General features: G+C 40.6%; 1 protein-coding gene across 1 annotated transcript; it reads right to left on the reverse strand.

Annotated features, from left to right (window-relative positions):
* Positions 1-2,865: 2,865 nt before the first annotated feature.
* LOC136444279 (fatty-acid amide hydrolase 1-like) lies at positions 2,866-17,218 on the reverse strand. Its single transcript, XM_066441794.1, has 12 exons — positions 17,006-17,218; positions 16,033-16,146; positions 14,980-15,036; positions 14,658-14,747; positions 14,131-14,264; positions 12,248-12,472; positions 11,584-11,624; positions 10,549-10,673; positions 10,055-10,180; positions 4,650-4,770; positions 3,534-3,679; positions 2,866-2,979 (listed from the first exon to the last, which is right to left on the reverse strand). Exons 1-12 carry the CDS (start codon positions 17,216-17,218, stop codon positions 2,866-2,868), a joined length of 1,506 nt encoding a protein of 501 aa, XP_066297891.1.
* Between the last annotated feature and the right edge of the window lie 3,683 nt (positions 17,219-20,901).

Here is a 20,901-nt window from a genome sequence, read left to right on the forward strand (position 1 = left end):
AATGGGCAGCAGAAGTGGAGCGCATGGGCTATGAAACGTTTTTTTTTTGGGGGGGGGGGTGCTAATTCGCAATTTTTAACATGGGCTAAGGTTTTCCAATGTAGGGAGGGGGAGTTTCGCATGACAACACTCCTTAGACACAGTTTGCACCAAAAAAAAACATAAATTCGTCAACTGATATAGGTAGTTTTGAAAAAAACTCAACTTTTCTGTTGGTAATTCACTTGTGAAAACAACGACACAATATCGTTTGACTTTTGAACAGGCTAGTATTCGATAGCTTTACATACTGTATTACATATATAGTATTTTGTCATCGCAAGATCTTTTGATCACACAAACCGCAGTGAAATTCGTAAGTAAATACCAGAACAACGTTAACCTTACTACAGTCGTGTATGTGTCGTACAAAATCAAGTGTTTTCGACTTTTGCATACCTACATATCGTTAGCATGCCATTTGTGCACCTACATAACATTAGCATGTCATTTGCATACCTAAATATCCTAAGCAATAGTTGCATGCCTACATAACATTAGCAGTTCATTTGCATACCTACATATCCTTAGCTTTTCATTTGCATAAATAAATATCCTAGGCGATATTTGTATCCCAACATAACATTTAGTATGTCGTTTGCATACCTACAAAATCCTTAGCATGTTATTTGCTTACCTAACGTTACATATCAAATCATAACAAGAGTTCTACGACCTCATACCTTCGCCAAATGATCTTAAACCTTTATGACTGACGTATTGGGAGTCATCAATTATGAATCATACCAGTTGGTCGTCTTCACCCAAATAACATAAGTTGTCCAAAGTATGACTATGAGCTGAACAAAGAAGATTATGCTAACATTTATCATCAATTATGCAAATAAGCTCCTTATTAGCATAATTTGATTCAATGGTGTTCACATTCATACTACTTCCAAATGCCATAAGTATGAAATTGCCGTCATTAATTAGTATGGAATTATAGTAGTTGAACATTAATTATACAAAATAGTCTACATTTGCATATTTTCTATCTATCAACATTCCTTCCTTCCAAAGTTACAAATTCGCATATTTGATTAGTCATATCATGGAGCACAGCAGGTTTTTAAATTGCCTCATTAATTATGCAAATTAGAATCTGATTTGCATCATTATCATCCAATCAAACAAAGCACCACGTAAGTTTTAGAGGTCTTCATTTGCATAGTTGATATTAATTACTATTTCTCTCTTCCTCGGTCATGTCACATGTTTGAGAGTCCTATCATGGAATTTGGAGGATGTATCAATTTTCATCATTAGTTATGAAAATTAGATACTGATTTGCATAATAAGTATTAAATCATATAAATCATCACTCAAGCTATCCACTTAGCAAAAATCATAAGCATCCATCCAGCCCTTCTTAAGTTATTCCCTTTCACAGTCTGAAGCAAAACCTGCTCCTGCAGTCCCAGAAAATGCCGCTTGGGTGTCCAAACCGATACCTTTTACTCTCTTTCCAAAGAGCTATCTACCACTCAAAAGTCGGTTCCATAGCATATCCAAAACATGAGATATCAAAACAGGAATTTACGCTGCAGTACTATAACAAGCCGCTAGGGGGCCCAAAATCTAATCATTTTCAGGTCTCACCAAGACCTACCAACATACCAAATATCAAGACAAACCATCCAGGCATTCATGAGTTATGCTGGTCTTCTTATACATACAAACGCTACCCTAGCTATGCATAACCTTCTCGGCGAAGGTAACTCCTTGCCTTGAGGAACAGTGCAATTTCACAAGATCAAGATCTAAAAGTCAGTGAGAAGCCAATTTGTGCCAGCCAACACGTTTTAGGCTTCACAGTCAAACACCCCTGGCCCAATGGGAATATCTCCTTACTACACCAGTAACACTTCCCCTACACCAGTAACACGTTCCAGCTGGTACCCAGCACAGACACTCATACAATATAACACATTTTTACACTTTTCTCGTTAATCATGCAAAGTACTTCGCCCAAAATCTGATCATCTTGAGATTTTCCACATACACATCAACACACCAAATACGACAACAATCCATCCAGGCGTTCTCGACTTATTCTGTTCACTAACAGACACACAGACAAGCATCAAAACATAGACTTCTTGGCAAAGTCAATTATAACATTAGCAATCCATATGCGTACGTACATATCCTACGTAATATCTACATACCTACATAACATAGCTTGTGGTTTTCGTACTTAGGTACATACATACATATACTAGTAAGCAGCATGTCATTTGCATGCCCTTGGCATAGTCAACTCTTATGACTATGACCCTTGACCTGCACTGCCTAGAACCCCTAATTAATACTTGTCATCCTGTTGACTACATACTACTTACTGCCTTTCCATCTTAGTTCACAGAAATGATAATGTAGTAGTAGTACCACTAGTAGTAGACAGGTATATTATTTATTATTTCAACAATAAGAAAACGTACATACCTACTGGCAGCCGTATTAGAGGGCTAAATTGCGAGGTAGTTTACAGTAGATAAAAGGGTTTTATATATATATATATATTTATATAATTACTTGCATGCTACCTTCATTTTGTACACAACATTAAAACAGGAGATTAAAACATTCTGATTCCCTTGTGATCAAAGCATTCTGATTAAACGACAAAAATCCAATAAAACACTGGTTTAGATACAGTTTTCCCAACAATACTACATAATCATATGTAAAATCTACTATCAAGAGGTCAGGTTGTGTTAAAAGTTCTAGCGGTTCCGTTACTACATAGTTTAAAGTTTCTACTAACACTTACATATTTTCTACAACATAACTCCATCCATAGATTGAGTAAAGTGATAAAGGCTACAGTTTAAACACAGTCTCCACTTCCTTCATCAGCCTGAGACACGCCTCCTCCTGCCACGGCAGCGCCACACACTGCACAGCGACCGGCATGCCAACTGCACCTTTGGTAGCCTAATAATGACAATTCAAATATAACGGAAAAACGTTTAGAATACACGAATCCAAACGGTGCATCCGACACAAGTACGCGGATTCGAGTATCTTGGATATGTGGTCCTTCGGAACCGTGATTCTCAGTAATGGGACAAAGGTCACCAGTAGTCTAGATCTGTATCGAATTAGAATTTAGCCAAATTCAAGTCCAAATGTCCACAACAATATCTGCTACACATGCCAGGCGTATGTACGGCAGCATTTCACCTTAGAGGGGCAACATGTACCACAAAAGATGGCATACCTATGTTATAACATAGGGTTATCATAGGCTGACACAACCCGAGCCTCACTTTGGAGCATGACCCCCAACTGACCCCGGTAAATTCAAAATGGCCGCCGTAACTGGAAAGAGGTCTATTCACATTAAATTGTAACTATATCATTACAGTGTATCATGGCGGGTGCAGGAGATTGCTGGTCAATTTCTTTAGTATTAGATTGACGAAGCGCACAAAATGTAGAATACAAAATATAGAATGCTGACGTTCTCGCAATGTTTGGCGTCTTACCTGCCGAACATATCTGTCAAATATGTCGTTGTTGGATCCGATATAGTCATCCAGCAGTCTGTCGTCCTCCTCCGTTACCTTGGTAACGGGGACCACGCCAGCGGGAAAGTTTAGGAGGTTAAAGATGAAAGTGTAGAGTGTAGTTTCTGTTGACAACAAAATGCCCCCCCCCCCAAAAAAAAAGGCATAAATGACGGAACAGAAAATGACACATAAACCATTCAATCATCAATCGATACCTTTTCTTTAGCTTAGACACAGGACAGGACTACTTCTACCCTGGGAACCAGACTGTTTATCGGGCCTTTTTCGCCGGTTCATTTAGCCGATTCCTTCTAGCCAATTCCTTCCGCGGCCGAAAGCTCCAAGCCCGCCGATACCGTAATTAGCGCACCGGGGGAGTTCTAGCCGGAGAGGTGACCGGCCCTTCCACTCCCCGGAGCGTTGATTAAGATCGGGCGGGCTGACTGTTCTTGGGCCGCCGCAGGAAATCGCTAGCGACCCGGTACTAGTCTAGGCTCCCAGGATAGACTACTTCATGATAGGAATCAAAAATGCCATCGACATTAGGGCACACAAACCATCACTCAATATGTACTACGGAGACGGCTGGTCGTATATACTTCCAAGGACATGATACTTCCTAGCGCTTTCGGCCAATCGTTATACTTAATCTAGGCCATTGTTCATTTTAATAATGAGGAAGACTGCAGTATGGTAGGACGGTGGAAATACGGCACTCTACGGTTCGCATTGGAGCAAAGTTTTAGTTCTGCACTACAGAAAAATCACACACACACAAACAGACACATCCACACAAACGTACACATGAATATCATAAATTTGAATTTTATTGCGCAACAATTGTGCAAGGTACAAAGTATGGCTGGTACATAGCTACAATTCTATCCAAGGGCTAGTCAACCTAATACAAGAGTGTATAGTATGGGTTAAGAATGGGTTCTTACAATCACTGGAGGTATTTCTATCGTCTAGACATTCTTTAATATATTTTCCTATGTATATATATATACCATGCCGGAGTTGTCACATATAGATACTATACCACGGAGAAAAGAGTAGAGGCAAATAGTACGAGGAACAGGACTTACATACCCGATAATGCAGATACTCCTTCGACTTTAAAGGCAGGTATAGGAGTGGCAGGGCACAGTAGGACATCGATGTCAGCTTCTTCCCAAGCGTCTAAGAACTCACGCACGTAGTCCTGTATCGTATTTCACAGCATCATTTAGACTGGTAACTCATATTATTACTCCGGGAAGGAGGATGATCTCCTTCTGGGAGTATTGGAAATGCTTTTGTTTACGCGTTCGCAGCTAGAACTCACGTTCCCGTCGTCGCATTGGTGTGTAACTTGGCATACCGTTTGCTAGGTTGGGCGTGGTGATGCACGATGTCTTTGTTACACCGTAACTGCTTTTATCGTCAATGTAATATCGTAAATGCACCCCTATATTGACGCGCATGTGGTACTGCCCTCCCATGCTTTAAATCCGTTCCGCATAGCTGAATGGCGTAAGCAGATACAGGGTAGATGCTTTCGCTACTTGCTGTGATCGTATAGTCACCGTTACATTGTAAAATAGACAACGTGCATCACCACACGCAACCTAGGTTTTTTTTGGGATTTGGAGGATCAAAAGAAATATCCAAGTGTTGTTAGGAGGTTCACAGTTGATGAAGATATTTTTTTTCATTTCACATTAAGTAACATTTTATTGTCTCTGGCAAAAGATTCACTAAAAAGTAAGGCTAATTAACAACTTTATAATTCATCAAATGTTGTTCAGCAAATTAATAAAGTAATGGAATTGTGATTTTGCATGCAAGTGTAGGAATTGTTCAACTATTCTTGTCAGGTTAAGGCATTGCAAAACTTATTTCCTGCCATTTTTAAGCCATGTTACGTCTCTGAAATCATGATTTCAAAGTCATGAATACGGCTGTTAATACGACAGAAACAGCGGCAAGCCGCACTATAAACATTCTACCTATACACAACATTTTTGTATATGTGTACCTCTCGCTCCACCAGTCTTTGCCACAGGTCATATATGGTCCTGAAAGAACATTGATAAACTTTAGTTTAAAACATATTCTGTGTACAGGTCAACTTAAGCATAGATTACAAGATAGACTAGATACTTAACTTAAAGGACACTGTCAGGCAATATCAAATTTGGTACTTTTCAAGCAGCATTTGGTTCAGGTATAGTTACTAGAGTCCAAGTCTAGCCTAGTATCTAATATACTCTCTTTCAGCAGCTGGAGCTATAATAGGGACGGATAACAGCGCCTAGCCTAGCCTAGCTTTAATGTTACTATATTTAAACGGTATTATTCACAAGTTAACAGACGTCGACACTTTGAAATTATTTGGCTTCTGCTGTTCTTCCAATCTTACCGAAGCAGGCGGTGAGACAGCGCCCTTGATATCCTGGGCGACTGCACCGTGATAAAGAAATTGATAAAGAACATGTGACAGACAGGACACCATATGAATATTAAGGAAAGTACATATCATGAAAATAACTCTGACACCGGCATTATAAGTCATCATGAGACATTCTATGACACCATTGTTCACCATACATGATCCAGATTCGTTTTTTTTTTAAAGAAGAGGACAATTTCCTAAGTTGGTAGACCTAAATTAGCCCCCCCCCCCACCATCTTCCCCCCCACCATCTTGTAATGAAATTCATTGGTTTCCAACAGTCCAACTACAATTTGGAGAAATTCCAATCCCAAATCCATATCCACATATTTGACATGCATCAGGCAAAGTACAGGGATAATGGACTGGGGGCATCTGTACTTAGATATTACCATATTACTATTAGTAATGTAATATTACTATAAGTAATGTATTGCCAGCATACAACATGCCCTGCTGCATTAGAAATGATATTGTTTTATTTCGAAAATCAAGCCCGAATGCTTCTTGCATATAAACACAGTACCTAGTAACCATACTACTTACGATTGGTTTCAGTAAGAACCCAACAACCTTACGCCAGAAGTACGACATCGTCAGATAAGGCAGCTGGGCTTTTAGACGTGGGTTCGCAATTTCACCAGACCTGTTTTTTTTTTTGAAAACACATCAGTATATATGACATTTCAGTTTAACTCAAGTCTACGTTTCACGCTTGCTTTACCTGCCGTAATTACGGTGTGAGCTAAGCTACAAAGAAAAGGGCTAGGGGGGATGGGGGGTGGCTACCACATAAACTTCAATATAAACTATCCATACAATATTTCAGGCTCGTAAGTCTAGGTTTCTTGCTTTTCTTTACCCAGCACAACACTGTGTAAGTTCAGCCACAGGGAAAAGCCATTTAAAAGAAATAGGACGTATGAGTAGGTTTATAGTGTTCTACGTCTTTGTAGACAAAGACTGATTTTGTTCATTGGAAAATGCCCCATGTTTTCCATTCTTTTAGAATTATAGTTTTATCCTGCTTTAGTATTACTAATAATTCTACATTGTAGAAACACAAAGAAAACATCTATGTACAGAAAAGTCTAAAGCCCCCCTCTCACTGGACCTGCGGCACGCTGGCGGCGTCACTGCGGCCAATCGAATTGACAAAGCACTCAACGACTTTCATCGACAAAAAATGAATCTTTTTTGGCTTTGTGTGTTTTGTTGTCTCTTTGGTCATACTTTTACATTTTAAATGATATTCCCATTGTAAAGACAATGGTAGCACAAATCCAGTTTAGGACGCAGCGACGCCGCCAGCTTGCCACGGGTCCAGTGAGAGGGGGGGGGGGGGGCTTTACATCGCATTGTCCTGTGGGAAACGTTCATTAACTATTTGGAATATGGATAGATCTTAAACTTTGTAAACAACGCAAGGAAAGAAAACGCAGTATTCAAATTTTCGAAATCAAACCATGTCATCTATGAATATATAATATCAAATCCCTTGATCATGTCTTTAGCAACAACCTACTCACATTCGGTTACGGATGGTTTTTCCACCATCAGCTCCAAGACATCTTGGAATGATGTTATAGAAGGCGTGGTCGCTTTTTGGAGGCTGGAATAGCACAAGCTGCATGGACGAACTTTCATTGAAGTGGACGGACACATATTGACGAAACCATGTGAGATAGCAGAATATTTCAATGACTATTTCATTGAAAAAATCGAAAAACTCACAAAAGATCAAGATCCCGATATAAGAAACTCAATTAAACCTATCGAAGATATCATGGCCCAAAAGAACTGTTCTTTCGCGTTCCATGTGGTAACAGTCGAGCAGGTGCATGGGTTATTGACAGCACTGCCTCAGGGGAATGCTACTGGCCATGACAACATAGATAATGCATTGTTGAGACTTTGCGCTGACCACATTGCTAGCCCACTATGTTATATTTTCAACTGTTCCATTAGGCAAGGTATCTTCCCTTCACAGTGGAAGATAGCAAAGGTGCTGCCACTAGTAAAGAATAAATCCGCCCCGCTAAATGGTCCAAACAGTCGCCCAATCAGCCTGTTACCGGCAATTAGTAAAGTCATGGAGAGGATATGCCAGAAACAAATTCAATCTTACCTGATTGCCAATGACATCATTTCGGAGAACCAACATGCGTATAAGAAATCACACTCCACAGCTAGTGCGCTCATACAAATGTCAGACAAGTGGCTGGGGGAGATAGATGATGGATATTTGGTTGGTGCTGTTATGCTAGATTTTAGCGCGGCATTCGATATCATAAACCATGACATCTGTTTAGCTAAGCTAAAAAGCTATGGCTTCGAACAATCGGCTATTAACTGGATACGTAGTTACCTTGGTAACAGGAAACAAGCAGTATTTGTTAATGGTAGTTTTTCATCTTATAGAGAGTCCAAGTGCGGTGTGCCCCAGGGTAGCTGCCTTGGTCCACTTCTATTTTCAATATTTGTAAATGACCTACCCACAGTTACAAAGAATAGCATGATAGTAATGTATGCAGATGACTCAACTCCGTCAGCATCAGCTCCTACTGTAGCGCAGCTGCAAAGCAAGCTGCAGTCGGACTTGGAGAGGATTTGGAAGTGGGTAGAAACAAATGAACTTGTACTTAACATTGGTAAGACAAAATCCATAATGATGGGTACAACACAAAAACTAAAACAGAGTCCCAAATTACATCTTAGCATTGACGGGACCAACATCACCCAAGTAGATCACGCCGAACTGTTAGGTTTCATTATTGACCCACACCTTGCATGGACCGCGCAAACCGACAAAACCAAGCTGAAAATGGCAGGCACCCTCGCTACAATTAGAAGAAACAAAAACTACTTCACACCAAACGCATTAAGAACAGTTATACAGACTCTTGTTTTGTCACATCTTGAATACTGTTCCGCACTTCTGTCCTCCGCACCACAAACACATATAGACAAACTACAGATAATACAAAACCGTGCAGCTCGCTTAGCCACAAACACTACTTTTGATGCCAGACTAGACAACCTTCACACCCAGTTAAACTGGCAAACAGTCAAAGAAAGACTTTTCACCAGCACCATCTGTTCATTCCATAAAATTGTAAATGAGAATCAACCGAAATGTATTTTCAAAGAATTGCAAAGAATAGAATCAACGCACACACACAACACGAGACTGTCACAAAGAGGGGCGTTCACACTAGCCAAACCAAGGACTAAAGCTAAAACCAGAACATTTGTATACAGGAGCATAAAAACATACAACACCCTACCTTCTCACATCACAGCTGGAAACGCTCGCACATTCAAAGAACACATCAAGCAATTAAGTAAGGGAAAGAACAAGCACATGCGTCTTGACACATGGTGGTAATTTTTGTATATGATTAGTATATTGAAGTTATTATATTATGTTATCATTATGATTACCTTTGTTTATATTTATGTTCAGTTCACTCAATTATGTTGAACAATTTTTGGTATTAGTTCTGGGTTTCCTTATATACTATTATCTATACAATGATTCCGTTTTTATGTTGACCTCTGACCTCTCCGCTCATTTTTAAGTTCATCATAATTGATTTTGTATGATTTACTATCTAATAATTGTTTTCGTTCTTCCTGTATTTGATTTAATTGTATTGTTATTGTTATTGTTATTGCATTGATAAAATTGTATTTAATTAGGAGGACTCCAGGAAGATTAGTGTATGAATTGTTGTACACTAATGGAGATCTTAATAAAACAAACAAACAAACAAACAGACGATACATAATAACAATATTTCATGAGAGTGAAAGAGTGAGAGAGAGAGCGAGAGAGGGAAGGAGAGAGGAAGATTTCCGCATCTCTCTCTCTCTCTCTCTCTCTCTCTCTCTTACGTATATGTATAAATATATATATAGAGAGAGAGAGAAAGAGAGAAAGAGAGAAAGAGAGAAAGAGAGAAAGAGAGAAAGAGAGAAAGAAAGATAGACGGTATTTGACATATTTTGCGTAACTTCTAATTTGCAGTAAAAATATGTGTTTAAGAGACTATCCTACTTCATGCCCAGCTTTCTCCAGCGCCTCTTTGGTGATCTCCACCGCCCTCGTTATAGCCGGTGTCGCCAGTTGCAGTTCCCAGTCTAAAATGTAGCCGATCTTCAATGGCTTCTTCGACTCGTATATCTGATTTGCACATGAAACAAAGGTTAAAATTGAAAAAATAGTTCTGAGATCTTGGGCCATATATTACGAGTGGACTAACAACCTACTGTAGCATTTGCACATCTGTGTGGCCAAAGGGCTATAGAAACGGAAATAGGAAATAGTCCCCTTTCCGGATACAAATCACGTAGATTCTCGCCCATGCGAGATCTCGCGAGCGAGCGCGAAAACGAGGCAGTCCCTGACTCCCATACACAAGCTTCATACACATGTTGAAAGCCACATTAAAGTGGCTAAGTAGATACCCTTACAGATGCTACAATTGCTTGGATACATAGTAAAAAGTACAAGTAAGATGAACACACGTATATGTGTCTTCGTTTTCTTACCTCGTGTCTGAATGGTATCGGCGGTACCAGAGGGTCCAGTTGGAACATGTCCGGTACCAGTAGAGCCTTCATCACCAGCACCAGGCTGTCCACGTCCCGGGCCATCGGGCCACACGTCCCGATAACTGCAGGGCACAGAGACGGTTACTGGGAGGACTACAAACAACGTCTCGGGCCAACGGGCCACACGTCCCGATCACTGCAGGGCACAGAGACGGTTACAGGGAGGACTACAAACTACGTCTCGGGCCAACGGGCCACACGTCCCGATCACTGCAGGGTACAGAAACGGTTACCGAGAGGACTACAAACCACGTCTAGGGCCATCGGGCCACACGTCCCGATCATTGCAGGGCACAACAACGGTTACCGGGAGGACTACAAACCACGTCTCGGGCCATCGGGCCACACGTCCCGATCACTGCAGGGCACAGACACGGTTACCGGGAGGACTACAAACTACGTCTCGGGCCAACGAAACACACGTCCCGATCACTGCAGGGCACATTTACTGTTACCGGGAGGACTACAAACGAATACAAACCACGTCTCGGGCCAGCGGGCCACACGTCCCGATCACTGCAGGGTACAGTAATGGTTACCGGAAGGAGTACAAACCACGTTTCGGGCCAATGGGCCCCATCTGGTCACACGTCGAAACGAGAGGACTACAAACCTCTGACGTTATATGGCCTGAAGTCTTCATTAACCCAATAGCAACATTTAAACCGTACAGCAGAAAGTACGGTGGCCAACACAGACAGCTTTCGTCGCCAGCGCAAAACAAAAGTCGCCTTGGAAATCATCTCGTCAGAGATGAAAGTCGTCTTTCGGGGCCACCGTACAGTTTAAACGTGTGGACTTATGTAAGTATACATTTTGCAGCTGATACCGCGATAGTGCATCAAAGCTACGCCAATAAATCTACTTCACCGACTAGTAAATTCGACGTATTAGTTCTTTCTGTCACATAATGTGCATTTTCACCGCATTTAGTATTTTTGTTATGACCTAAAACTGAGGATTTCAACTCACCCCCTTGCTGACCCGGAGAACAGTTAAGATATCCCTGTTTGCTGAAACGGACAAAAACCTATTAGCCGAGGTTCATTCAAAATACTTTGTCACCGATGATTTGCTCGAATATGAGGCAATATCTTACAAAGCTTAGCTATTTCACATTGTACCAATTGCAATATATCATTCTTTCTTACTTCAATTTCAAAACATAGATAATGACTTAAAGGTAATTTCAAGTCTAAGGCTTATTTGAGATACATTGAAACTCGTGGAGGTAAAAAACACGAAATACCAACGTATGGAAACTGCAGCTGTAACAATAACATCTATATAGAACTATATGTACATGTACATCACAATATTAGTGACTGCAATATAAAGATAGCACCCTCCTGAAAGCAGAGCCCCTGTCCCTCGATTCGTTAGCTCGCTCGCGTAGGGGCCCTGCTCTTTCGCCCCGGTAGACACGGTTCTGGCAGGGCCCCTACGCGAGCGAGTTAACGAATCGAGCGATAGGAGCTCTGCTTTCAGGAGGGTTCAAGATAGTGGTAACACGAGAAAACCTTTAGAAATGCATAGATACAAAGCTAAAGATATCTCAAATTCGTACACGTGTCGACTTACCACAACCAACTAATGGTAAGTTTAAAACCGAAGAGTCATACAAGCTTTGACTTACCTCAGCCTATTAGCGGTAGGTTTGAAGCCGCAGATTCCGCAGAAGTGCGCGGGAATGCGGATACTTCCGGCTATGTCGTTTCCGATGCCGAGGATAGACCCTCCTCCACCAATCAGCGCCCCCTCCCCACTTGACGACCCACCAGGACTTCGTGTGTGGTCATGTGGGTTCAACGTCGTACCGAACAATGGGTTGCTGCAGCTGATACTATTGAAAAATGTCAAAGATCACATGCCTCCGTCAAATATTTAAAGTTTTTGTAAATTTCTTGACAAAATACAACACAACCATGTCCATATCACTCATTATCACATAGGTAGATGGCGTCAACCAATCAGAAGCCTCCATTGCCCACAATAAGTGGTCTGTTATCACGCCATAACACACCACTTATTGACGTCATGTCAGAACACAACCGTTCCATTTTGTAGAGGGGGTATCTTTTTGATGAATCTTTTTCTTAACCTTGTTTAAAAAATCTTTATAACAGTTGCATTTTGTAGAGGGGGTATCTATTTGATGAATCTTTTTCTTAACCTTGTTTAAAAAATCTTTAGTCTTAGAATTCCTAAAAATTTCCTTAGAATACATGAAACAGGGAAAACAAATTTAAAATTCCCAAAAATGTTCCGCGTGTTCCATTTGCTGTCGGCCAAAGAAACCACGTTCTATCTAAGGTTCCGCGCGTTCCATTTCCTGCTGGCCAAAGAACCTGTGTTCTATTCAGGTTACCTAAGGTCATGTTGCAGGGAGATTCTTCAATATAACATTTTCTGACTGACCTGAAACCGACCCTCCTATCCTGTGTGGTTGAAATAAATAAATCAGGCAACAGTTGTACATATTCTTCATCATCTTCTGTTAAAAAAGGACAAATGTGAATTCTGAAATGCATTCTTACTAGTAAGAGATCTATGCGTCAAACAGAAATTGTCTACTCTTATATGCGTCAGTTTGGATAAGCTATATGATAATAACGTTAATGACCCGCCTCTTCCTCGGTGTATATGGTGTCATAACGCCTGGTCATGTGCTATAACCACCTCATAAAACCACCTCGTTCGCTTCGCTCACTCGGTGGTTTTATTCGGTGGTTATAGCACATGGCCAGGCGTTATGACACCATATACACCTTGGGGCGGGTCATTAACCCTTAATTACATGCTCCATGGGTTCATGACTTCATGACAAACAAACAAACATACAGACAAACACAACAGACCGGTGCGTTCATGAACCAGAACAATGTACGGGTTTCTAGAAGCAAAATCTTAAGAAAATCTGTTGAAATGAAACATTGCTCTACCGATGACTTGGTTTAATCAAACTTATTTTCAATCAAAATAATAAACACGACATAGAAATCTGTAGTGTCATCCTCCCAGCAGACCCAATATGTTCGTTACCTCCCATAGCGGCCCTGCCCGGCTTCCGCACTCCTGAACACGCTTCGAATTCTGGCAACGTCACCACCAAACAGCTTTCCGCCAATCAGACTGAGAGGGTTTGCTAAAGCTCATCTCGAGCAAAGCCGCAAAGGACGATGGTAAGCTATCAGCCAATCAGCTTACGTCTTATATCGCTACTTAATTATTCATGAGCAACTAACGACTGTTTGTGCCAAATAAGGCTAGCTCATTAATTATTTATGGGCAACTGTCAGTGACGCCCCCAGAAGCCAAAATCTCTGTTCAAAAGATCAGGGCTGAACATTTCCCGAGCGGGTATCAGCGCTGATAAAGGAGGGTGCATCGACCATGATGTATAAAATAGCTAAATGCATTGTGGTCGTACCATAATTGAAAAAAGTGTTGCGTTGGTATAACGACTATTTGATAGCTTAGATTTGTAATAAATTTAAAAAAAAACACCTGTAAACCTACTCCATCATCGCCTGTGGCACGTTGGTTTTTACAAACGGCACCGCCCCTTGTTTCATTAGCACCCGGACGATAACGGAATCTTCCTCGGCGTAGTTTTCCAGGTACTTAACCAGACCTAGAGTATTTGCCATTCCCTGTGGAAAAATGTAATCAAGTCGAACCGGTATGGACTTGGGTGAGAACATAATTTCTAACTGGCTAGATAATCACGTGCAGCAACAATACATTTAGATTGGTGTTAAAGCATTAGATTAGAAGCTCCTTCATACTTCCGAGTACGCATGCGCAGCGACAGGAATTGTGGGTAATATGTCTAGTTTCGACCATTGTATAGATTTGCACAAAAATGTCCAGACACGTTTTGTTTATTTCCTAGGGGGCTTCACCTTTGACATCTTACCCACAATGCTTATTTCAAAGAGACGCAATATTCTATTTCTTTTTGTATGGTATTTTTCCCACCGACACACAAAATGTAATGCATTTGTTTTCAAAGAGATGTAAAAAAAGCATAGGTAACACGATACCTTGATGTTGATGTTGTCTTTGATTGACACAGGTACACCATACAGTAGTCCCGACCTTTGACCCGCGCGGTCCAACTCCTCAGCCCTAACCTGGAGGTAAATTTGGAAATTTTACCAAGGTTTTCGCATCTTACTGATCAATGAAAAAATGTCCTACTCTCATCTTACACATTTAGTTTTAAAACTCATAATTCATTGCATGTAGAGACGTCAAATACTCCAATAGCAGAAAAAAACAATAGCTGGTACACCAATATTTACTCATTTACGTATCTTTTAAGTCTTTTCTATGATACATACACCTATTCTAGTGAATACATACAAGAGCGTCCGGGATGGGTTCTGTAACGCAGTTAATATCGTCATGGACTGCAAAGGCCTGAAAAAAGGAATTAATAATTATCTGTGAATAATCAGGGAGACAATAACGTTGTGATCCTTTAAGACGTTTTGCTGAGTCATAGATAAAATCCCGGTATAAAAACGTGCTCTAAATTATCAAAATTTCTAGGGAAATACGGTATATACTTAACTTAGGAAGCTCTTTGTCTTTCATGCATTCACTCATGCATTTTTAGGCAGTGATTTTTAGGCAGTGATTTTTTTAATAAAGTGTGTACAGTTAATTTTACAGCAAATTTGATACATCAAATAAATAAAACGAAGGGAGGGAGCAAAGCAAGGACTCCAACAGGATGGTCAGTATCTGTCCGCTTCAGTGATGCAGAGAGTGAGTGAAAATGCTCTACAAGCCTGTTACGGTTTCAACTACGCATGCACAGCGAGGTGCATGGTGGGTATTATGTCAAAGGTGAAGGCCCGTAAACTTGCAAACAGTTTCTGTCCAGACCGTGATTTAATACATTAGTCCAAGCATGTTTTCTCTTGTCTCAGAGGCCTTCTACTGACATCTTACCAACATTACATCTCGCTGCATGTATGCACAATTTATTTCGTAAACAGAATTATTCTAGTCACTTCTTAAGCCCCTGTCACACTTGTGCGTATACCCGTTGCGTGTGAGTTGCGCATTGACATATTCTCCATACGACGCGTGCGCACATTACGCATCTCACATGCTCTTTCGATTTGTGCAAGTTTTATGTACGCCGGCATAGGCACAATACGGCCCAGTAGGCATGATAGTTTAGGGTATTAACGAAATTACGCTGATAAGCAAGTCATACGTTATTTTTCGAATATTTTCATGTATATGTGAGGCACATCTAACACATGAGTAATGAAATGAGAGTCACACATTCGTCAAAATAATCGAAAAATTCCACAACTGTTGTGCGTACGGCTGCGCATTGAATTTTGTCCATACGCAACTCACACGCAACGGGTATACGCCCAAGTGTGACAGGGCACTTACCTTCTCCTGGTATGCCTGTAGCACCTGGACAGCTGACAGCTGACCATCTTTCAGCTGCTGGCTGAGTTGAGGCAAAGTCAGGGAGATGATCTCCTTTCTTTTGGTCTCTACTTCCTAAGATGCATTTGTTAAATATTAATCACCGTGAAAGTTGTCACATACATGTAGAATAAGTGTAATTCGGGACAACTATAGTGGTATGTATCTGTCTCAGTAATTCTAGGGTCAAATTTTCAAACCAGGGCCCAGTGTATCAGGAAATGTACACACATTACACCAATAACTATATATTTTTTTACGCTTGCATGTTTTAATTTATTGCCTTGATACCTGACTTTTCACTCCCGCAAACTGGACCCGGTTGAAAAATTAACCCTATAATAGCCCAGTGGTTAATCATGGTGAAAGAAGCAAATAAAACAACAAACATTAACAAGGTGACAAGAAGATAGTGTGTTTTTCAAGACATTCAATGAAAAACTCGCTGTTCTTTGTGACAGCGAGTTCCATTCTACAATAGTAGCTCTAGGGAAAAAATAATTTTCTGAACACATCAATCCAGGGGTAACGTAATATGACCAATTATCGCGCAGGACCAGTTTACGTCCAGTTTGGGTCATGTCCACATGTCGCGGTGTATTATGCCAAAGCCTGTCCTCATGACCAATAAAGAACGTCATAAGTATGATCCTTAGCCATCTCTCCCATTTATACAAAACAATGAAAAAGGTTGGCGTCCAGCGACATACATCCTTCTTAGTAATTCTATACATCAGTCATAGTCCGGGAATTTTCTTCTGTCTTCAAGTGACCTCTACGGTATCTTTTGATCTCTTTTGCTGAGCATGGCACCATCTTTGACGTCAAATTGTCTTAGACAAGGGAATAAACAACACAGTAACAATCTTTAAACTGTCGTCGTCCACTAAAACCTATGTTTGCTGGTATATATTATAGAAATATTATATCTTACCTTATCATCAGTAAGTAAGGACCTCAGCACGTCTTGAAGAGTCTTCTGTCTTTCTTCATTCTTTCTACGGACTTTTCGTTTAAACTGTTGCCTTGTGTAGACCTTATGCCCTACATAGAGGGTCAGGACGCCAACCAACGTGGTACCGACAACGACCGGTAAACGAGAGTCTTCCAGAACGTCAAAGCAAAAGTTTACTATGAAATCCGACATGATTCTGAGGCGTAGTAAGGCACTCAGAGGGAGAGAAACGCTACTGAATAGAGGTAACGTTGCAGGTAGTAAGGTCAAAGGTTGGTGAACGGTCACTAGTAGTAAGGGGCGTTTCAGTGTCCGCTTGGTGAAATAGCGCTCCTAGCGGAACTCCTGTAAACCGCAATGGACAGCAAAAGTTGTATCGCACGGGCTAAGAAGGCTTGGGGGGGGGGGGGGGGGTAGGGGGGCTGGGGGAATGGTCTAATTCTCAATTTTTAACGTGGGCTAAGGTTTTCTAATGTAGGGGGAGAGAATTTCGCATGACAATACTCCTTTAGACACTGTTTGCAACAACAAAAAAACATAAATTCGTCAACTGATAGTTTTGAAAAAAACACGTTCAACTTTTCTGTTGCTAATATACTTGTGAAAACAACGTCACAATATCGTTTGACATTTGAACAGGCTAGTATTCGATAGCTTTACATACTGTAGTACATATATAGTATTTTGTCATCGCAAGATCTTTTGATAACACAAACTGCAGTAAAATACGTAAGCAAATACTAGTAGTACGTTAACCTTACTACACTCGTGTATGTGTCGTACAAAATCAAGTGTTTTCGACATTTGCATACCTACATATCGTTAGCATGTCATTTGTGTACCTACATAACATTAGCATGTCATTTGCATACCTAAATATCCTAAGTAATAGTTGCATGCTTACATAACATTAGCAGGTTGCATACCTACATATCCTTAGCTTGTCATTTGCATGAATAAACATCCTAAGTGATATTTGCATCCCTAGTACCCTACATAACATTAGTATGTCGTTTGCATACCTACATATCCTTCGCATGTTATTTGCGTACCTACATATTAGATCATAATTTTGCGTACGTGCAAAATCCTACGGGATATCTACATAGACCAACATAACACAGCATGTCGTTTGTGTACCTACATATAAGTAGCATGTCATTTGCATGCCCTTGGCATAGTTAACGCTAATGGCGATGACCCTTGACCTGCACTGCCTAACACTCCTGACGAATATTTGTCATTCTGCTGACTTCATACTACTTACTGTCTTTCAATCTTAGTTCGCAGAAATCATAATGTAGAAGTAGTTAGTAGACACGTTTATCATTGATCATTTCAACAATAAGTAAACTTACATAAACCTTCTGGCAGTCATATTTAAGAGCTAGATTGCGAGGCAGTTAACATTAAAATATAGTTTGGTTAACAATATTACATATATATAACATTTTACCATGTCAGGTTTCCGTGGCAAACTTGTTTTACAATGCAAGGAATCCTTACCGATATCAAGGGAGCATAAGGATAAACGTGGGCAGACACAAATCAGGTTTGGCGGGAACACAATCATTTATTCCTTAAATGGAATTATAAACAAGTATAAAACAGATGAGTATAAAGGAAATGATATAAAACAAGGTACAGAATGTATACGATAATATCGTCTAAATATCAAACGTTCTTTTAGTTAATTTCCGTGGGGTTAACGCAAGACATTAATGATTTGCTAGTCAAGCTCCATTCAAAGTTTACGACATAGGCAAATATAAGAAATCATAAACCAAGTTGCGTCCACGGTAAAGATTAGGCATCAAACCACATCACGACACTGAGTTGACCATTAACAGGAGTAACAACTAAACGGAGTAACAAATAACAAAATAATATCGAGTGTTACCTGCTAATGCGAGATACTGACATATAAAAGGAGACACCGAGTTGGCCATTAACAGGAGTACAACTCAACGGAGTAACAATATATTATCGAATATGAACCAATTGGAAGTTAAAGGAGACATGGTTTAAGAAAATAACTCAAGCCGTAGGAGCAATGAGGGAGTAAACTAATGCACGGGACAACAACAAAAAATTACATATATACACATATATACATACATACATACATACACATGCACATATACATATATATACATATATACATATATATATACATATACATACACACACATACGCATATATGTATTTAAATACAGCTTGAGTAGTTTTCGGGTGGTATAACTTAGCCGTTTACATTGAACACCATTTGAAAGTCTAGAGTGGGAAGCATACTGAATTACAAGGTTGCCCTGCGTATCGGGCGGCATAGATATTTACGTCAATTGCACAGAAGGTTTTGGCTATTACTGGACAGAAAATTGTGCCGCGAGCCGGCTACCCCAACCCTAACTCCCTAACGGAGGGGGGAGGTAGGATTTACCCCTGGGATTTACCCAGCGCTGCAAACGGCGAAATTGGTGTTTACTCACCGTAACTAAAGTTTTGAGGAAGTTAGCCAGATGCTAAGATGCGTTTAATTCCAGATTGAGGAGATGAAGCCAAATTAGTCCGTTCATATTACATAGAAGCACAGGACAAATATACTTCAGGTTTGTGTTGTGATTATCGTATAACAGTATAACACGTGTGCAAGCGGTAGAGGACTGGTATATTATGAAAGTTGTATTGTAGTATCACGGCATTGCACAAGTGGTAGAGGTCAGAGTTGTACATTAATGCAATGATGAGCTAACCCAAAACCAATATTCAACATACGTATGAAGGGAACTGGAAGCCCCGTGACGCAGAGAAAGAGGCGACCGCACACTTCTCCACATGCAGATATCATATGTAGTAATGTAATGAGTAACAGATATCATATGTAGTATACAAGTATAATGAGTAACAGAACAACAAAGGTGACTTCCTGCGCACTTAAATGATACTGGAGAAGAATGAATTTGAACATGAGGTTAAAATCATGCGCGTCTGACACTGTAATTGAAGAGGCAACCCGCACACTTCTCTCACAGCGTCAGATGTCATAATTTTGTCTATTGAATGTAGATATATTGGATCGGAATAGCCAAGGTGCTAGCAGGGGCTTTCTTGGTACTATCAGTCAAACGGGAAATAAGACTTAAGTACTATAGGTTGCGAATATTAATTGTCCTTTGGCAAGTCGGATAGTAGGGCGGGATGTGAGGTTCCAGGTGAGGTGGGCCCAGCCGTCTGAGAGTGCCCTGATGAATCAGCCGTGGACTGGGTATCCAGGGTGCGCTGATGTAGTAGAGGGTGGTGTGTATGCCTTGAGGAAAGCCGCGGGGCTTCTTGACATCGGAGCGATGATCTGTCAGATGTAGTAGACGTTGTCGTCTGACGAGGGTCTGGTTGTCTTGCCCGAGAGGCCCGGGGTCACCAGGCATGGAAGTGAGAGAAAAAATAAAGTCAACATACGGTACAATAAGAGAAATCTTTCTATTACGGACTAAAAATGAGGCACGCTAAGGTCACAATCAATTCTGTGCAACTGGAATCATAATAGAAGAAGTGCCCATATACAATGAAATACTGCGTCGGTGAGAAAGTAATTGTATGAGTAGATGTGTCGTCTAATATGGGCTGTATCGTGTAAATGATGTCATGGCAATGAGTTGGTCATGAAGAATAAAGTCGGCCTCGCAAATAACTGCACCGCCTCTTATGGCAATATAACACTATAAGTTAGCACTGAAAGATCGGTGCGGGGTGTTTCATTCTGCATGAGTGACGTTCTGATCGATCATATAAGCCGGTACAGCTAGCGATTGAGTCACACGTGTGAAAACATTCCCTGACTTATATATCTACTAATAATTAGTCTTTGATTTGTATCA

The sequence above is a fragment of the Branchiostoma lanceolatum genome, chromosome 11 (genome assembly GCF_035083965.1).
Source record: "Branchiostoma lanceolatum isolate klBraLanc5 chromosome 11, klBraLanc5.hap2, whole genome shotgun sequence".
Taxonomy (NCBI): Eukaryota; Metazoa; Chordata; class Leptocardii; order Amphioxiformes; family Branchiostomatidae; genus Branchiostoma; species Branchiostoma lanceolatum.